The following is a 17,691-nucleotide window of genomic DNA, read 5'->3' as shown; positions in this document are numbered from 1 at the left end:
CATAAACTTATAGGACCATTGTCTGCCAACCCTATATATGTTCTTGGATACACTCCCCATTTCATAGACATACCTAATTGTTTAGCCTGTCCACCCATCTATCCATCCATATACCCATGTTTGCCTTCACTGACAACGCAGTACTGTATGCAAATGCACATACCTTTTAAACTAGCTATTTACCTACTGATAAACAGAAAATACACTTTGTATAATGATTCAATGAAGTTCTTTCTGAAATTTTAAGGCAAGCAAAAAATGTCCATCCACAGAGGGATGGTTAAAAAAATACTGAACTTCAACACAATGGGATCTCACACAGCCACATTACTTCTCTCATTTCTCCATCTTCAGAAAGTCTTTACCTGGACTGACATTTCTATCACTGTTCCAAGTGAACCCCTGGAGCCACAACAGTGTAAGTTTAACTCTCCTCCCAATACAACCCTTCAGTCCTGTAAGATACTCAAGTCTTCTACTACCCAGCTCTAAGTCCTCTGATCATTCCTCAAGTTCACTCACCAACCTGAGCAGTTGCTACAGGTTTACAAAGTCCATGGAAGTTATAGGTCAAAGGGCAATTTTATGATACTGACCCATACAAAGTGTGGTCCACAGACTGATAGCACTGAAATCACTGGACAGTTTAGTGAAAACCCAGACCCTCTGGGTCCCCCAGGACTAAGGACTCAGAGTCTACACTAGAACAAGGTGACCCAGTGAAACTTGGGCACAGACATTGCAGAAGCACTGCCAAAACAGTCTTAACTCCATCAAGAGGATATGACTTTACATGCTGTTAGATCATTCGATTTTTGTCCTCTTGGGGCAAATTCCCCTTTCGAGAATCTTAATGACACACAAACTGAGCAACCAGTGCCAGAAAGATGTGTCTCATTACCATCTTCTTTTACAACCAAGCCAGCTGCCTTCAAGCTGACTCTGACTCATGGTGACCCCACATGTGTCAGAAGAACAGAACTGAGCTCCGCAGGGGTTTTAATGTCTGATTTTTTAGAAGTAGATCACCAGGCCCTTTTTCAGAGGTTCCCATGGGTAGAACAGAACCCCTATTCCTTTGGGTAACAGCCAAGCATGTTAACTGCTTCCACTACCCAGGGATCCCTTCTTTTACAAAGGCGAGGTGATATGTCCCTCCTTCTCCACAAGGTTTTAAAGCAACTCAAAACTAAGGCCAACCCACAGGGCATTTTTAGGGCAGTTCAACTATCATACATGTCACTGTAATGGTAGACACATGATATTACGCATTTTTCAAAAGACACAGAACTGTATACAACACAATGAGTGAACCATAATGTGAACTATAAACTTTATTTCACAACAATTTCTTATGGACTAAATTGTGTGTCACCCAAAATATGTTGTAAATCCTAACTTTATGCCTGGGGTTATAATCCCATTTGGAAATGGGATGTCTTTGCTAAATTAATGAGGCAGAATGAGCGTTGGGTATATCTTGAATCAATCTCTTTCAAGACATAAAAGAGACTAAACAAGCAAGCTAACAAGTAGAGACTGTGGGTAAGAGAGATGTCAAGTCACATGAAGAATGCCCAGGAGCAGCAGCTCAAAGAAACAAGGACCTTCCTCCAGAGCCAACAGAGAAAGACTTCCCCTAGAACCAGCACAGAATTCAGATTTCTAGCCTTCTCAATTGTGAGAAAATAAATTTCAATTTGATAAAGCCACTCATTTGTGGTATTTCTGTTATAGTGGCACTAGATAACTAAGACATAATATATAATATTGATTCATCAACTGCAATAAATGTACCACAGGAATGAAAGAGGTTAATTAACAGAAGAAACTGTGAAGGGAAAATAAGAGATATATGGGAATTTTCTACTTTCTGTGCAATTTTTCTGTAGAACTAAAACTTCTCTGAAAAATAAAGTGTACTAAAACAAAAAATCTAAAGCTAACAACCACCACTCATCTGTCAGCTGTACTCACAGGATCTCACAGTCATCCTGTGGAGGCTTACATATTGCTGTGATGTTGGAAGCTATACCACCAGTATTTCAAATATCATCAAGGTCACCTATGGTGGTCAGGTTTCAGCAGAACTTCCAGACTAAGACAGAACCAGGAAAAGGGACCTGGCAGTTACTTCTGAAGTACTAGCTGTGAAAATCTTAGTAGTAGCAGAACATTGCCTGATACAGTGCCAGAAAGCGAGCCCGTCAGGTTGGAAGGCCCTCAAAATCCAACTGGGGAAGAGCTGTCTCTTCAAAGTAGAGCCAACTTTAATAACGTGGATGGAGTAAAGCTTTTGGGACCTTCATTTGCTGATACGGCATGAAATCAAAATGAGAAGAAACAGCTGCAAACATCCATTAGCAACTAGAACACAGAACGTATGAAATACGAACCTAGGAAAATTAGAATTTGTCAAAAATGAAATGGAACACTTGAAAATCAATATTTCAGGCATTAATGAGCTGAAATGGGCAGGTGCTGGCATTATGATTGAACAATCCTAGGGTCTATTATGCCCAGAATAACAAAGTAAAGAAGAACAGCATTACAATTCATCATTAAAAAGGACATTTCAAGATCTATCCTGAGGTACAATGCTCTCAGTGATAGGATAATATCCATACATCTACAAGAAGATCAGTTAATATGGCAATTACTCAAATTTATTCAGGATCCACTAATGCCAAAGATGAAAAAATTGAAAATTTTACCAACTTCTATAGTCTGAAATTGATGAATCATACAATCAAGATGCATATGGGATTGATAATTACTGATGACTGAAATGCAAAAGTTGGAAACAAAGAAGGATTGATAGCTAGAAAATATGGCCTGGTGATAGAAACAATGCTTAAGAGTGCATGATAGAAGAATTTAAAAGATTAATGACCTATTCATTGGAAATACCTGTTTTTAACAACATAAATGGCAACTGCACACACGGACCTCACTGGATGGAATACACAGAAATCAACTCAACTACACCTACGGAAAGAGATGATGGAGAAACTCAGTATCACAGTCAGAACGAGGCCAGGAGCCAACTGCACAACAGACCATCAATTGGTCATATGCAAGTTGAAGCTGAAGAAAATTAAAAACAAAAACACAAAGAGCTGAAATCCCACCCTGAGAACATCTTACCTGAATTCAGAGATTATCTCAAGAACAGATTTGATACATTGTACAATAATGACCACAGACCACCTGAGTTCTAAGAGGACATGAAAAAAAATAAAAAAAGCAAAGGTCATTAAAAAAGACAGGAAAGAAATAAAAGACCAAAATGGAAGTCAGAAGACACTCTAAAACTTGCTCTTGAATATAAGAGTAGCTAAAGCAAAAGGAAGAAATGGTAAAGTAAAAGAGCTGAACATTAGATTTCAAAGGGCAGCTCGAGAAGACAAAGTAAAGCATTATAATGAAATGCACAAAGACCTGGAGTCATAAAGCCTAAAGGGAAGAACACACACTTAACATTTCTCAAGCTGAAAAAGCTAAAGAAAAAGCTCAAGGCTTGTGCCGTAATACTGAAGGACTCTATGAGCAAAATGTTGAATAATGCAAGAATCATCAAAATAAGACAGAAGAATACAGAGTCACTGTGAAATTGTTAAATATTGACCAGTTCTTTTTGGTACTCTTCTGTTCTGTTTGCCATCGAGTCGGCCCCGACTCATAGCGACCCCTCCTTGGAATGCATTCCTACTTCCGTAGTGATACTGCCTCGGAAACCCAAGGAGGGGTCGCTATGAGTCGGGGCCGACTCGATGGCAAACAGAAGAGTACCAAAAAGAACTGGTCAATATTTAATAATTTCAGCAGGTAGCATTTGATTAAACAGCAATGGTATTGAAGAATGAAGTCTAAGCTGCAGTGAAGAAAGACACTGGCAAAAAAAAAAAAAAAACACTCCAGGAATGGATGGGATACCAATTGAGCTGTTTCAACAAATGGATGCTATGTTGGAAGCACTCACTTGGCTATGCCAAGAAACCTGGAAGACCACTACCTGGCCAAGTGACCTCGAAAAGAAAAGTGATCTGAAAGAATGCAGAAATTGGTGAATAATATCACTAATGTCATAGGCAAGTAAACTTCTGTTGAAGATAATTCAAAAGAGATTGCAGCAGTATACTGACAGGCAACTGCCAGAAATTCAAGCCAAATCAAAAGAGGATGAGGAATGAGGGATATCATTGCTGATGTCAGATGGATCTTAGCAAAGAGTACCAGAATGATGTTTACCTGTATTTTATTAACTATGCAAAGGCATTCAACTCTGTGGATCAAAAAAAATTACGGATAACACTGTGAAGAACAGGAATCCCAAAACACTTAATTTTGCTTGTGAGAAACCGTACACAGACCAAGAGGCAGTCATTCAAACAGAACAAGGGGATACTGTGTGAATGAACGTCAGGAAAGGTGTACATCAAAGTTGTATTCTTTTACCACGCTTATTCAATCTATACCCTGAGCAAATAATCTGAGAAGTTGGACTATATGAAGAACACAGCACCAACTCATTAATAGCCTATGATATGCAGAAGACATAACCTTGCTTACTGAAAGCCAAGAGGACTTGAAGCACTTACTGATAAAGATCAAAAACTTATAGCCTTCAGTACAGATTATAACTCTACATAAAGAAAACGAGATCAATAAGTAACATCACAATCAATGGGGAAAAGACTGAAGGTGTCAAGGATTGCATTTTAGTTGGATCAATAATCAACACCCATGGAAGCAGCAGTCAAGAAATCAAATGACATATTGCACTGGGGAAATCTACCACAAAAGATCTCTTTAAAGTATTAAAAAGCAAAGATGTCACCTAAAGGACTAATGTACACTTGACCCAAGCCATGGTATTTTCAATCACCTCATATGAACACAAAAGCTGGACGATAAAGAAGGAAGACCAAAGAACAATTGATGCCTTTAAATTATGGTATTGGCATAAACCATGGCATAAATACTGTGGAATGCCAGAAGAACAAACAAATCTATCTTGGGAAGAGGGTAGCCAGAATGCTCCTTAGAAGTGAGGACAGTGAGACTTCATCTCATGTACTTTGGACATGTTATCAGGAGAGGCCAGTCCCTGGAGAAGGACATCATGCTTGGTAAAGTAGAGGGTCAGTGGAAATGAGGAAGACCCGCAACAAGATAGACTGATACAGTGCTTGCAACAATGAGCCCAAACACAGCAATGACTGTGAGGATGGTACAGGACCCAGCAATGCTACATTCTATTGTACACAGGGTTGCTATGAGTTAGAACCTACTCAACAGCACCTAACAACAGCAAGGACAACCAACTAGAAAGTGGTGGAGCCATTGTCCCTGAGGCTGCAGTAACAATGCTGAATCTGGGGCTTCAAAGACCAAAGGGCAAAACCTCAACTCACTCATTTACAATGAGTTCTAAAAACACTTAGCATCATCTATATCTTCAATGACCTCCTAATGTTTTGGCAATTTTCATAAGAAAATATTGCTTAATAAGATACTTCAAGAGCACCATGATGTAAATTCACAGGAATCAGCCATAAGAGGCAATTCATTATCAATCACCCTTTGGGTATGGGGCAACATACAATGAAGTCCTTTTTGTACCAGCAAACTGTAATAGCCAGCAGAGAAGAGGATTTGAGGGTGGGGGTGGAGGAAGATTTACATTTCGCTGTACATCCTTTTGTTGTGTTTTGCTTTTAATCCAGTGCATCTATTACCTACTAAAACCAAAACCAAACTCACTGCCACTGAGTCAAACCTGACTCACAGCGACCCCTCCTTGGGTTTCTGAGGCGGTACCACTACGAAAGTAGATTGTCCAACCTTCCTTCCAAGGAGTGGCTGGTGGGTTTGAATCACAAGCCTTCTGGTTAGCAGTCAAGTGCCTTAATAAAGGAATGTTCCTGAAGTTTACATTTTTGTTGTTGTGTTTTTGGTTGGTGGTGGTGGTGGTGGTGGTTTTTGTGATTTGGGTGAAAGTTTACAGAGCAAATTCACTTTCATACAGCAGCTCACATACGGTCTCATGACACTGATTACAACTTACCACAGTGCAACAGCTCCCTTCCCACTTCCTCCCCATAGTTACCTCTTCCCTGTGTCCTTCCTTCTCATGCACTCCTGCCCCGAGATGTCTCCCTATGCATACACAGCTCTTCTATTCTCCCAGTATTGTTCTCTCCAAGGAGTCTATCTATCTAATGTAAATGTTCACCTCATATGCCTCTTTTGTTTGGCTGGAAGCCACAGGAGTGGGTTCAATTTCAGACCTGAAGGGCACCTAGGGGCCATAGTCTCAGTGGTTTCATCAGGCTCTATCAGACTGGCAAACCTGGTCCTTTTTTTTTTCTTTAACGATTTTTAGTTTTGTTCCATATTGTTCTTCCACTCTACCCAGGATCTCCTACTTAGATCCCCCTCCAAGTGGTTGACAGTGGTAGCCAGGCACCATCTAGTTCTTCTGGTCTCACAGTCATATAGGTTGTGATCGCATGGTGTACCAGTCACTTACATTGTTTCCATGACTCTTTGGTTTTCTTCATTCTTCTTTGCTCTAGATGAAGAGAAACCCATCAGTGCATCTAGATGGCTGCTTGCAAGCTTTTAAGTTTCCAGTCGCTACTCGCCAAAGTAGGAAGTGGAACAATGTTTTGTGTAGTATGTTATGCCAATTGAGATTGATATTCCCTGTGACTATGGTCCTAAGCCCACAGGTCTAACTACTTGCTCCCTCTGGGTACCTGGCTGTGGCCAAGAAGTGACTACAACCTTGGCCCTAGTCAGCCCTACTATATACCTGGGAATTCTTAACAGAACATAAAAATACTCTTGTAGAAACATGTCTGCCAACCTTACACATGGTCTTGGGTACACTCCTCCCAGCATAAACATATCTAATAGTTCAGCCTGTCCAGCCATCTATCCACCCATATAGCCATGCCTTCACTGACAACACAGTATGGGATGTGCAAAAGGGTTCATCTTTGTTGTCTGTACCTCCCACACACCTCTCTATGTCTTTCTCTTCCTCAATGCCACCGTGTTGATCACTCACAATTGGTACACTGCCGTTCTCTTCACCCAAGTCAATATTTGTCTCTACCTATCTAACAGTGTTCCCTCTCCTCCCCTCCCACCCCTGGTAACCAAGAAAGAAAATCTCCTTCCATATAGAAACCTTTCCTTGACTTTTTATAGTTAACACACTAATACAATTATTTGTCCTTCTGTGACTGACTTATTTCACTCAGCATAATGTCTTTCAAGTTCATCCACATTATGCAGTATTTTGCAGATTCTACATTACTTAGGTTTATTTTTAATCTGACTGGACTAAGGAGCAGAGCAGGTGCTCTGCTTCTTATGTGACCTGGAATTTGCCTGTTTATTTCCCTGTTAAAAAATAAGATGAAATTGAAATCTATAGAATACAGCTGCAAAAAAAAAAGCAAGGACATTGGAAGCAATCAATCCTAGGACATGATGGACCTCAAGACCAAAAGAACTAGATGGTGCCTGGCTACCAATGCCAACCACTCAGGAAAGGATCACAACTAGAGATCCTGGATAGAATGGGAGGAAAACCATGGAACAAAATCCAAAAACACAATAATGACCAGAATTACTGGTCATATGGAGTCTGGTGGGACACCCAATACTATGGTCCTGGGATACCCTTCAAGCCTAGAATAAAACTCACTCCCAGGGGCTGGCTCTCAGCCCAATACTAAACAAGATGTACACACAGACCGCTCAACCCAAGGTGATGCACTCACATAGTCAATGGAGATGCATCCCTTGCAGCAATCGACCATGGGGCACCAGAGGAACAATGTTCGCACAGAGGAAACGCAGGACACATGGGAGTGCATACCTATGAGGGGCATTGGGGGGGGGGGATGTTCCTGGGCAAAGAGGGGGAGGAGACTGGGTTAGGGTTGGGGATAGTAATCAGGGAGTGAAACCAAATGTACATGAAATGCTGAATGTAAAACAAACTCTGCTCTATAAACTTGCGCCTAAAACACAATAAAAAATAAAGAGTGCAGCTGCCCCAGTATAGGTGTGAGCCTATAAGAAAAAGACCTTAACTGTAGTAGTCAAAATATTATAACTTGTATATGTTTCTTTCTGAGCACCAAGAGACAGTTAGACCCTGAGGCTTCAGGGAGGAGACACTGAAGAAACAAAAGGGGTGGATTTTGCTCCAAGCTACTCTTACATCAGTGTCACAGAATAATGAGAATAATTCAAGTCCTGACTCCTATTAGGAAAACAGACAGGAGGCCCATAGGAGACCTTCAAATCCAACAAAAACATAGATCTGCCCAGTACCAATCATGCACACCCAAGCACCTCTCTTAAGAATGTAGCATAGTGAGGCAAGGAAGCATCTTAGGAAACAGAGATTCACAAAACTGCACCATTTCTTCCCTCTTACAAAGTGATGGAGACAGATTCCAGAGAGAAATAAACAAGGTAAGAGAACATGTACGGGACTATGCTGAGTAAGAGGAAACAGCTAGGCCTGGTGCCACTGCCTGAGTAACTATCCTGCTCTCCATCAGTACAAGTTCCCTCTCATTTTCAGATACTTAGAAGTAAGTGCACTAACTTAAAAAATCTACTGAGTTACCATCATGCTACAGATACCATAACTTACAAAGAACCTCTAGCACTCATGGTGTGTGCTGAAGGTCACTACTTGGCTATCACAAGGCCATGTGTCCAGCATTTGGGACAAAGAAGCACCAACCCCAGAATGAGTGGGGCTGAGTGCAGGTGCCAGCTCTCCCCTTCCATGCTGACTCCTCATCAGTGAATGTGGGAGGGACAGTGTCCCTACCTCCCTCACAGGGTAGTTAGGAGGATTATGTTAGTTAACACACGTAAAGCCCTAAAAACAATGACTGGCACGTAGCTGGTAATACAAGTTAATTGCTTATTATTATTATTACTGTCATTGTTCTAGTGACATGCAAGTTTAAGTTCTGCATATGACATCTTAATAATTCAACATTAGCATTTCATACCTGACACTCAGACATTGCCATGGTTTTGTACGGAAAAGAATCAGACGCTTACTGTCATCAGTTAAAGCAAAATAGTTGCCAGACTCAGAGAAGGTGGAAGCCAGAATTGAGTCACTCCCCTTCTCCATGGGCTGCCCATCCTCCCTGAGAAAAAGACAAGGAGAACAATTAGATCTTCCCCAAGTAAAGGAAGCCGCATTGCCTCGTGACTAGCTTCGTTAGTTTACAAAACGAGCAGAGGTAGAACATGTTCTTATGAGGTTCATATAACCAGAATATAAAACCAGTTGCCATCGACTCAGACTCATGGTACACCCATGTGTGTCAGAGTACAACTGTGCTCCACACAGTTTTCAATGGCTGATTTTCAGAAGTAGATTGCCTGGCCTTTTTTCTGAAGCACCACTGGATGGATTTAAAACACCAACTTTTTAGTTAGTAGCCAAGCACTTAACTGTTGTACCACCAGGGCTCCTTACCCACATGTTGTTGTTATTTGCCATCGAGTTGGATCGACTCATAGCGACACCTCCTTGGGTTTCCAAGGCAGTATCACTATGGAAGTAGATTGCCCAACCTTCCTTTCGAGGAGTGGCTGATGGGTTTGAACCACCAGCTTTCTGGTTAGCAGTCAAGTGCCTTAGGCACTATGTTATCAGAACTCCCCCTTACCCACATAGTAGGGTAATTACGAAAACCAAACCCACTGCCATCAAGTCAATTCTGACTAATAGGGATCCACATTGGGTTTCCAAGGCAGCAAATCTTTACGGAAGTAGATTGCCCCATCGTCCTTCTGTGGAGTGGCTAGTGGGTTTGAAACACTAACCTTCTGGTTAGCAGTCAAATACTTTAGTCACTGCGCCATCAGAGTGCCTTAGTAGGGCAATAGAAATTAGAATTCATCAACAAAACAAAGTCTATCTTTTGCTCAAACTATTAATCAGGTCCTGAGGTGATTTCTTGTCATCTCACCCTTTATTTTCCTGTGGCTTCTTTTCTGCAGTACTGCAATCATATATGAAGAGGTTGTCATCATCGCTAAAAAGAAATAAAAATAACTTTAAAATGAACCCTTTAATATTAAAAATGCTGATTTTTTTTTCTGAAACAAAAAATATATGCATCTTCATTAAATTATCTACAAGTAAGTTTCAGAGAGCAGGTAAGGAATTTTATTTGCTTCATCGCCTACTTAGATTTGCCATGCAAAACCAGCATCCAAAAACATCCATTAGCTAAAATAAATGAGAATGAAAATACTTAATAGGAAGTCAAATTCTGTTATTCCAGGTGCCAGAAAATTCATGCAATCTGACTCTGCTAAAAAGAAATTGTGTTCTAGTATTGGTGAGTTTCCAGTGGAATTTTTGCACTCAAATTTAAAACTGCCATTGCTTACTTAGAAAAATGTCTTGTATAACCCTCAACTACCTGAAAAAGTGCCCATGGCCCCCAAGCATTTACCATTCATTACAGGAAATCACCCATCTTCCAGATCAGAACCTAAGCTCTCTTCAGTTTACCCATATTTGGATCACCTCTACTCTCACACTCTCATTTCCATCCTCACCCCAGTGCCTGATACAAGAAGACATCTCATACATACTTATAGCCTTGGAAGTGATTGGATACATATAGCCAAACACTATAATATAAAATGTAGTCAGAAACTTTGCCAGCCACTGTATTTCTTCAGAAAGTCTAAAGTGGAGCAAGCAGATCAGGTTTAATGTCCCCATGGCTCATGAAAACACATACTAGACATTGCATGTCTCTAAAATAAAATATGGAACACATGCAAAAAAAAAAGCTTTATAGGACTTCTGAAACCAAATGTCAAGCAGAAGCACAGAGAGTATACATTTGATGAACAAGCCGTCTATTTCAAGTGTGAATCAAAACTCCCCTGGGAAAAGAAAGAAACCAAAAGGGTAAAACTGACCACTATTACTACTCCCAGTATCATGGGTCAATACCACTTAGGCTCTGGCTGATGTCTAAGCACTGCGTATATGTTAAAGGAAATTTCAGAAAGCAAAGGCAGAACCGTATGAAGGGCCACAAGGGAATGGCGTGCTGGCTTGGGGTGCACCAAAGAGGGCAAAGTGTCAGATAAGTCTCCCGAAGCCTCAGGAGCTGTAAGGACGGTGTCGAAGGGTGAAGGCGGAAAAACAAAGAGAGCAGACCCACGGCAAAAACAGGTAGACGAAAGTCGGGTGGGCTCAGCTACCAGTGAGATTTAACCTGTTCCTGGAAAAACAGCGCTAATGTTGCTCCAGGCCGGCCGCCGGCCGCCTTCCGCCCACGCCCCGGGGCGGGTCCGGCTGGCACTCCCGAGACCTGTCATTGGTTCAGCCCGGCCGGCGTTGTCCCATGTGACCCGGCCTCGCCCAGTCCGCGCTCAGCAGCTACCGAGTCCGGAAGCAGCCGGGGTCGCGCTAGCCCGTCCGCGGGCGAGGTTCCAGCCCGGACGCGAAGGGCACGCAGATGAAGGAAAGTCCTGGGGATAGGGAGTGGAGAAGGGAGGCCCTATTGTCCTGGCATGCGGCCAGACCAAGGCGGCGACTTAGGTGTGGGGTTCCCCGAGGTGACCAAGGGTGCAGGGAAATGGAGTCGCCAGTTCCCGACCGCAGAATGGGCTTACTACTCCAGTACCTATCTTCTCACCTATTCGCAATAGAGGTGGCCAAGAACTGGCTGCCGCCCCGCACCACCAGCGTCTGCCCGCACAGCGACAGGCCCGCAGAATTCGCCATGTGTACACCCGGCGCGCCTCTGTCCACGTGAACTCCCGGGCCACCTTTTTCTCTTGACGCCAGTCTGTGACGTCACCAGCGGAGCCGGGAGGTGACGTAACCTACCCGGTCTGTCTCCCGCAGAAGAGCCGGCGTGGGGCATGCGGTGGAAGCTTTTTCTCGCCTTCAAGCGAGCATTTATAGACCTTCCTGGCTCATCAAAGGACCTCTGGTGGCACGGTGCTTAAGGCATTTGCTTGCTAACAAGGAGGTTGGTGGTTCAAACCTACCAGCCGCTCCACGGAAGGAAGATGGAGCAGTTTACTTCCGTAAAGATTTACTGCCTTGGAAACCCAACGGGAGTCGCTAGGAGTCAGAATCTACTTGATGGCAGTGTGTTTGGTTTGGTTCATTAGGCTCAGTTGTTTTATCTGGATGAAGTGGGGATACATACATATCTGTTTGTACCACCGAGGGATTCCATATGTTCATGTGTGTATCACTAGTTTTGCTTCTTTAGAGAACCCTAGAAAGCGGTGCACCGTTGCTTCTGTCCTGGTCTACTGGTCAAAACAATCATCGAGGGCAGGAAGATTCAAGGAGTGGGAAAAATGTTGATGAGACTAACAGCAAAGTCACGTTAAGTAACTTTGGACTTAGTCCATGACCAAGGGCATGGACTAAGGGAGGGATGGAGAATTACGGCCATTTTTGTGATCAAATCCTCCAAAGGCTATCCTCTGGCTCAAATTTTTCACATCTGTCCACGTGAAAGAGATTCACCCCTCTAAATTATTCCGAGGAGCTCTGGTAGCATAGTGCCTAAGGCACTTGACTGCTAACCAGAAGGCTGGCAGTTGAAACCCACCACCCACTCCTGGGAAGGAAGGTTGGGCAGTCTACTTTCGTAGTGATACTGCCTCGGCAACTCAAGGAGGGATCGCTATGAGTCAGGGCTGACTCACCGCACATAACAACAACAACAACAAATTGTTCCAAACATACTTAGAAGTTTTTCAACATTATTGCTTAAAGTGCACTGAGTTTCTGTTTGAGATGATAAAAAATTTCTGGAAATAGTGTGATGGTAACAAAAAATAGTATAATTAATGCCACTTGAATTATATACCGAAAATTGGTTAAAATGGTGAAGTTTTTATTACACATATTTTACCACAATCAATTTTCAATGTTTTCCAACAATTGACAATCGATTTTTAAACTTAAAATTAAATAAAATTAAAAATTCAGTTCCTCAATCACACTAATCACACATAAACTGCTCAAATCAATAAATGTGGGTAGTGGTTATTGTATTGGACAGCACTGATCTAGATGTTTATGGGGTTTTTTAATGGATCTTTCCACTTAATATTTTTACTTGCTTTCCTTGAATGTAAGAAAATCTGACTTGCTTCCAGCAACCAGTGGTTTTTTTTTTTTTTTCTCATTTTAAGAGCTTGTTTTACATTCAACGTAACATGTACATTTAATTTCATTCCCCATTTACTATGTCCAACCCTAACCCAGTCTCCTCCCCTCCCTATCCTATAACCCTCCCCCTGTGCCCCTCATATTTATGCACTTCTGTTTGTCCTGCATTTCCTCAATTTGAACGTTGGTCCTCTGGTGTCCCGTGGTCTATTGCTCTAAGGGATGTATTACCATAGAGTATGTGGGTGCATCATCCTGGGTTGAGTGGTCTGTGTGTACATCTTCTTAACTATTGGGCTGAGAGTCAGCCCCTGGGGGTGCATTTTATTCCAGGCACAGAATGTATTCCAGGGCCATAGCATTGGGAGAGTCTCACCAGATTTCATCTGACCATTAATTCTGGTCATTATTGAGTTTTTGGATTTTGTTCCACGTTTGTCCTCCCACTCTATCCAGGATCTCCAGATTTGATCCTCTCCTGAGTGGTTGGCATTGGTAGGTGGGCATCATCTAGTTCTTCTGGTCTCTAGGGCCATCGTGTCCTATGGCTGATTGCTACATTATGAGTTAACGACAGAGTGCCTTCTGGAAAATCTAAAGAATAAAGACATGGTTTCTGTCCTTAAGTGACTCACAAGAAAAGGAGAGATTCACCTCTTCACAAGACCCTAAAGGTCTCATCCAATCATAGGTTCATAGTCCAGGATCTCATGATCTATGTTAGACTTGGATGAATCTCTGCAGATCATTGCCTCAAGGTCTAGAGACATACAGATTCAAAAGATGAATTGTCTTCCCTCCACACATGTAACATTAAAGTGAGGAAGGAGAACCACAATAAATAAATACATCCATATGAAAAGAAGAAGGGGAGACACAGAGCAATCACTGACCCATAGCAGATCTGAAATCCATTGGGGAAATGTTTGCAGGGCCTCCATGAGTTTGGAATGTTCCTTCTAGGCCTGTATTCTGCTCACTGAGATTGTCTCCCCAATCTACCTTTGAACATGACTTCTGCCTCTGTCCTCTTGGATGTGCCTCCTTTTCCAGCACTTTTTTGGCCACTTGGAAAAAATGTGACTATCTTATTTAGTGCTGCTATAATAGAAATACCACAAATGGGTGGCTTTAACAAACATTTATTTTCTCAAAGTTTACAAAGCTAGAAGTCCAAATTCAGAGCACTGGCTCTAACAAAAGGCTTTCTCTGGCAGCTCTGGAGGAAGGTCCTTGTCTCTTTTTGAGCTTCTCCTCCTGGGCATCTCTCTTCCCCCTGCTCTGCTCTGCTAGCTTGTTTAATCTCTTTTATATCTCGAAAGAGATTAACTCAAGATACATGCTACATTAATTCTGCCTCAATAACATAGCAAAGACAACTCATTCCTAAATGGGATTATAACCACAGACATAAAACCCAAAAACAAATCCACGGCCATCCAGTCAATCCAACTCATTTCGACCCTATAGGACATAGTAGAACTGCCCCCTTAGGATGTTCAAAGGCTATAAATCTTCACAAAATCTGAATGCCTCATCTTTTTCCCACAAAGCAACTGATGGGTTCAAACCACCAACTTTTTGGTTAGCAGCCCAATATATTAACCACTGTACCACTAGAGCTCCAGCCATAGGCATAGAGGTTAGGATTTACAACATATTTTGGTGGGACATAATTCAATCCATAACAGTGCCCTTTGGTTAAATTTCTCAGCCTACTTCCAGCCCTTAGAAAGTTTGTTGTTGTTGTTGTTAGGTGCTGTCAATTTGTCTCCAGCTCATAGTGACCCTATGCACAGCAGAACGAAACCGCCCCAGTCCCGTGCCAACTCCATGATCCTTGTATACTTGAGCCCATCACCACTGCCACTGTTTTAATCCATCACATTGAGGGCCTTCCCCTCTCTCATCAACCCTCCACCTTACCAAGCATGAAATCCTTCTGTAGGGAATGGTTCCTGTGTTAGACTGGGTTCTCTAGAGAAACAAAAGCAGTAAAGCTTATGTATCTATTGTTGTTGTTATGTGCGGTCGAGTCAGCCCCAACTCATGGTGACCCCTCCTTGGGTTGCCGAAGCAGCATCACTACAGAAGTAGATTGCCCCATCTTCCTTCCAAGGAGTGGCTGGTAGGTTTGAACCGCCAGCCTTCTGGTTAGCAGTCAAGTGCCTTAGACACTATGCTATCAGAGCTTTTTATGTATATATAGAAATAGAAATTTATCTTAGAAAAATGGCTCATGCACTTACAGAAGCTGGCAAGTCACAAGTTCTTGGATCACACGTCAAGCTGGAGGCTCTTCCCAACTCACACAGCTGCTGGGGCTGAGGAGCTCAAGGTTGGTAGGCAGTATACTGGCTGTTGATTCCAATGAATGACGAATCCAAGATCTCCAGGCCAAATGGTGGATTGTTTGTTCACGAACAGTTGTAGGCAGAATCCCGATCCACAGAAGAGTGTCTCTTTTTCCACTGGAAGCAGGCCACACCCCTAGGGAAACTCTCTTTCAATGAATTGTCTGCTCAGAACATATACATCTGATCCCATCATTGGAACAACCCACATCACAATTGCTTAAACCACACAGAATTGTGGTCCAGCCAAGTTGACACACAGCTCCAACTATCACAGTCCCTTTTGACAATATGACCAATGTAGGTGAGATGAAGTCTGGCCATTCTCACTTCCAAGGAGCATTCCGGCTGCACTTCTTCCAGGACAGGCTTGTTAGTTCTTTTAGCAGTCCGTGGTACTTTCAGTATTCTTCGCCAGCACCATGACTCAAAAGCATCCACTCTTCTTCGGTCTTCCTTATTTATTGTTTAGCTCTCACATGCATATGAGGTGATTGAAAATATGGCTTGTGTCAGGCACGCTTTAGTCCTCAAGGAGACAGTTTTGCTCTTCAGCACTTGAAAGAGGTCCTTTGCAGCCGATTTGCCCAGTGCTAAATGTTGTCTGATGTCCTGACTGCTGCTTCCATTGACGTCAATTGTTGAACCAAGCAATGTGAAGTCTTTCACAACTTCAATCTTTTCTCCATTTATCGTGATGCTGCTTATAGGTTAAGTTGTGAGGAGTTTTGTTTTCTATATATTGAAATGTAATTCATACTGCCAACTGTATTCTTCAATCTTCATCAATAAGTACTTCAAGTCATCCTTACTTTCAGCAAGCAAAGTTGTGTCAGAAGCATATCACAGGTTGTTAATGATTCTTCTTCTAATCCTGATGCCATGTTCTTCTTCAGATAGTCCAGCTCTTGCATGATTTGTGGAGCATACAGATTGAATAAGTATGGTGAAAGGAAACAACCCTGATGCACTCCCTTCTTGATTTAAAACCATACAGTGTCCCCTTATTCTGTTCAAATGACAGCCTCCTGGTCTATGTACAGGTTCCTCATGAGTACAATTAAGTGCTCTGGAATTCCTATTATTCTCAATGTTATCCACAATTTGTTATGATGCACAAAATCAAATGCTTTTGCATAGTCAATAAAACACAAATAAACATCTTTCTGGTATTACTGGCTTTGAGCCAAGATCTATTTGACATCAGAAATGATATCCCTTATTCCATGTCATCTTTGGAATCTTGCTTGTGTTTCTGGAAGTTCTCTGTCAATATACTGCTGCAACCATATTTGAATTATCTTTAGTAAGATTTTACTTGTGTGTGATATTAATGATAGAGTTCGATAATTTCCACATCCTGCAGGATCACCTTTCATTGGGATGGGTACAAATATGGGTATCTTCCAATCAGTTGACCAGGTAACTGTCTTCCAAATCTCTTGGCATAGGTGAGTAAGTGGTCCAGCGGGGCATCCGTTTGTTAAAACATCTCAATGGGTATTCCATCAATTCCCAGAGCCTTGTTCTTTGCCAATTACTTCAGTGCAGCTTCGAATTATTCCTTCAGTACCACTGGTTCTTGAACATATGCTGCCTCCTGAAATGGATGAAGATCAACCAGTTCTTTTTGGTATTGTGACTCTGTGTATTCCTCCTATGTTATTCTTCTTTTTTAAAAAATGTGGTTTAGGTGAAATTTTACAGAGCAAAATCACTTTCCATAAAGCAGTTCACATACACATTGTCTCATGACATTGACCACAATTCACCACAATGCAACATCTCCCCTCCCACTTCCTCCCGATAGTTACCTCTTCCCTGTGTCCATCCCTCCATGCACTCTTGCCCCCTGAGCTGTCAGCCTGTGCATAAACAGCCCTTCTTTCTCCCATGATTATTCTCTGCAAGGAGTGTATCTACCTCAGGTAAATGTTCAACTTATATGCCTGTCTTTTGTGGCTGGAAACCACAGGTGTGGGTTCAATTCCAGACTTGAAGGGCAGCTAGGGGCCATATTCTTAGTGGTTCCACCAGGCTCTATCAGACTGACAAACCTGTTCCCCTTTTTTTTTCCCAAATGATTTTGAGTTTTGTTTCACATTGTTC

General features: G+C 42.1%; 1 protein-coding gene across 1 annotated transcript in view; it reads right to left on the bottom strand.

Annotated features, from left to right (window-relative positions):
• WDR4 (WD repeat domain 4) overlaps positions 1-11,815 on the bottom strand; it is a 29,136-nt gene extending 17,321 nt beyond the window's left edge. The window contains exons 1-3 of the mRNA XM_007947271.1: positions 11,727-11,815; positions 10,032-10,097; positions 9,057-9,200 (exon numbers count right to left, since the gene is read on the bottom strand). Coding sequence (XP_007945462.1) covers positions 9,057-9,200; positions 10,032-10,097; positions 11,727-11,815 — 299 coding nt within the window. The remainder of the gene's footprint in view (positions 1-9,056; positions 9,201-10,031; positions 10,098-11,726) is intronic.
• Between the last annotated feature and the right edge of the window lie 5,876 nt (positions 11,816-17,691).

Source organism: Orycteropus afer, unplaced genomic scaffold (assembly GCF_000298275.1).
Source record: "Orycteropus afer afer isolate SDZICR_OR568_19922 unplaced genomic scaffold, OryAfe1.0 scaffold00179, whole genome shotgun sequence".
In the NCBI taxonomy this organism is placed as follows: domain Eukaryota; kingdom Metazoa; phylum Chordata; class Mammalia; order Tubulidentata; family Orycteropodidae; genus Orycteropus; species Orycteropus afer.
The sequence above is the reverse complement of the archived record's forward strand: the minus strand, read 5'-3'. Positions and strand labels throughout refer to the sequence as shown.